The 2,688-nt window shown below is 32.6% G+C and overlaps 1 protein-coding gene across 1 annotated transcript; it reads right to left on the reverse strand.

Moving 5' to 3' along the window:
* Nucleotides 1–1,209: 1,209 nt before the first annotated feature.
* On the reverse strand, nucleotides 1,210–2,446 carry LOC117117596 (MAM and LDL-receptor class A domain-containing protein 1-like; the record flags this gene model as incomplete). The annotated part of the gene is made up of 3 exons (XM_033261944.1): nucleotides 1,210–1,337; nucleotides 1,783–2,133; nucleotides 2,300–2,446. Coding segments are annotated over 3 exons (527 nt in total), but the record flags the coding sequence as incomplete, so codon positions are not given.
* Nucleotides 2,447–2,688: the final 242 nt, after the last annotated feature.

Here is a 2,688-nt window from a genome sequence, read left to right on the forward strand (position 1 = left end):
CAAACCAGCCACTGTTGACAAGTGAAAATGCGCTGATTTAAAAGCGTACTTTCTAATAAATTTTACTTCCGACTTTTTTCACTGACTAGCAATGCTGTTCCTCCAAAATCTAAAAAATGGAACACTATTTGAAAGCTATGGAATGGATATGAGAGTTGCACTTTTTAAATAAACATATTATATTCATGTCACAAGAAAAGCCACATCATATTTTTTTTTTTATCACAAACTACCAATATAGTTGCGCATTACTATTAAGCCAAGCTAGGCGTGATTTTTAAAAAATAAGTTGGTATTTTGATGTACTAAAAATATATAATTCCGGATCCTGGAATTTATTGTAGGTCAAAAAATTTGTACGTATAAAGATTACGTACATCCAACTCTCGATTGAATATAGTTCCTGAAGATCCGAAAATTTATTTTTAAAATTTAAAATGATTCTTTGTATTTTTTTTAATTAGAATTATTTTAAGTTTGAATGGTATGTTTGTTTTCATTCAGGACTAAAATCTGGAAAAGCTTGGGCTTATATTACTTACTAATTGTAGGCCTAGGCATAATAGGAAAGTACGTTTTTTGTTGCCTATTAAACATGGAAATGCATACTATGAAACAATTTTATTCAAACAAATATAAAACATAAAAAGGCTAAGCGTATTTACTGTTTATCTCCAGAAAAGGTGGGGGAGGATGTACTCGAGCCTTTGGATACGCCACTGGATTTACACACTGGATGTACATCTTCAATTTCAGTGTATATGTTAATTTTAGTTATTTTTATAACTTAATCTAGTAAAAATGAAATAAATAAATATGAATAGTCCATGGGCTACCTAATTTCATTCCTTTTTTACAAAAGGGGTGACCTCTTTATTTAGCGCATGAAAATCACTAACCCCTATACCCAAAAATGTAAAAAAGGTGGAATATCCTTTAACCTTTAATTGAACCTTTTTCCAATTTAGACCAAATTTTACAAGAACCTAGTACCGTGTGTACGAAAAAAAAACCAAAACAAAACAAAACAAAAATAAAACAAAAACAAAAGATCTGACATAGCATATCAGCGCTAAGGCGATGTCTGAGACCCCATAAAAGACTTTTCACCAAAAATTCCTATTTTAAAGCACTGGCCGCAAATCTTGACAAAAATTAATATATTTCCAAATTGTGCTGATGATTTTGCATATTTGCGTATTTGAAACGAATAATATTTTTTCCAGCTATGGCATGCGTGTATCTGAACGTAAACTAGCTTCTACTTTGGTATTTTATAGTTACCGGAATATAAAATGAATAAACCAATTAAGTGTAACTTTGGTATTTTATAGTTCCTGGAATATAAAATGAATAAAACAATAAGTGCAACTTAAGTAATATTTTCTTTTACTTTATATTATCCTCACGTATTTTACACTATCCAGAAAGAGGATCACCAATACCTGTGAACAGCCCACACCACCAGTGGGTCTATGCTGAAAAACAGCTGAAATCCAATGGGGTCCGATAAACAACCATTATTGTTTAGTTAAGGCCCATGCTGGGTGGTAACGGATCTATCTATGGACTGAAAGGCCTATGTCATCACAGAATGACGGGTAGCATTAGACCTTGGGTAGGTTGGTAAAAAGCAAGTTTCGTAACAGGCCCTGCCCAGGTGTCACAAAGCTGTGCGGTCAATTTCCGTGTGGTGAAGGTAGTATGTGTTAAAAGACCGGTGCAAATTGGGGCAAAAGGAATAATAGCCGTTTTATTGTAGTAAAATAACATGTACTTTACCATTTCTCAAACATGTTCCATAGGTGATCCTGAAGTCATCTAAAGCAATATCGCTTGAATAACTACGTCCTACAATTCCTTCAAACACTATCTGGTAGGTACTGCTTGTTTCAATTGAGATTTGTCCGAGTTGCCAAAAATCTCCTTGGTCGTCTCTTTTTGTCCACACAGGTGTACCAACAGTACCATTTGTATTGACTATATACACATTCAATGTGTTCACTGTGGTCCCGTACATGTGGTAAAACCACTCCACGCATGTACCGTTCGTTGCAGGATATGACGGTGTCCAAATGCGAGCAGTTTGGTTATATTTTCTCGGAAATGAAGTTTCGATGTATATATAGAAACCTGTAAAATATCATAAAATATTTGTTTAGATTTTAAGGAGATTGATTTTAGATATGTTTAAAAAGATGCTGTTTTAATTATATTGTGTTTATTTTCAGCAATATTTTCATTAGGAAATTTACAATTTCGAAAAACAAATATAATTTTCATGTCAGCTTTTTAATACCTTGTAATGTTCCGTATGTGTGGTCATACTCAGGACCAGTACCAAAAGAGGGTGTTGATCCAGATAATCTTATCCAATCAAAATCATCCGAATCATCTTGTACAAAGTAAAAAAGGTATGGATCTTCGAAATCACATTGGGGTTGTGCTACAAATAAACATAAAAAAACAATAATAAGTAACTGCAACAGTTATAATGGTTGGAATAACAAAAATAATAACAATTTGTAACTTTAATAGTAGAAAATCTTCTACGCTTCCACTACCTTTTCGGCAATAAGTTTATTCCTATTCCTATCCTATATTACAAAATTCGGTATTCGTTACTTTTCAAATAATTTTAAAAATTCATGTACTTTACAAATTTCACTCGTATAAAGCTACGTTCAA

Source organism: Anneissia japonica, unplaced genomic scaffold (assembly GCF_011630105.1).
Source record: "Anneissia japonica isolate Jap-2015-1 unplaced genomic scaffold, ASM1163010v1 scaffold288273_len80149_cov108, whole genome shotgun sequence".
Lineage (NCBI taxonomy): Eukaryota > Metazoa > Echinodermata > Crinoidea > Comatulida > Comatulidae > Anneissia > Anneissia japonica.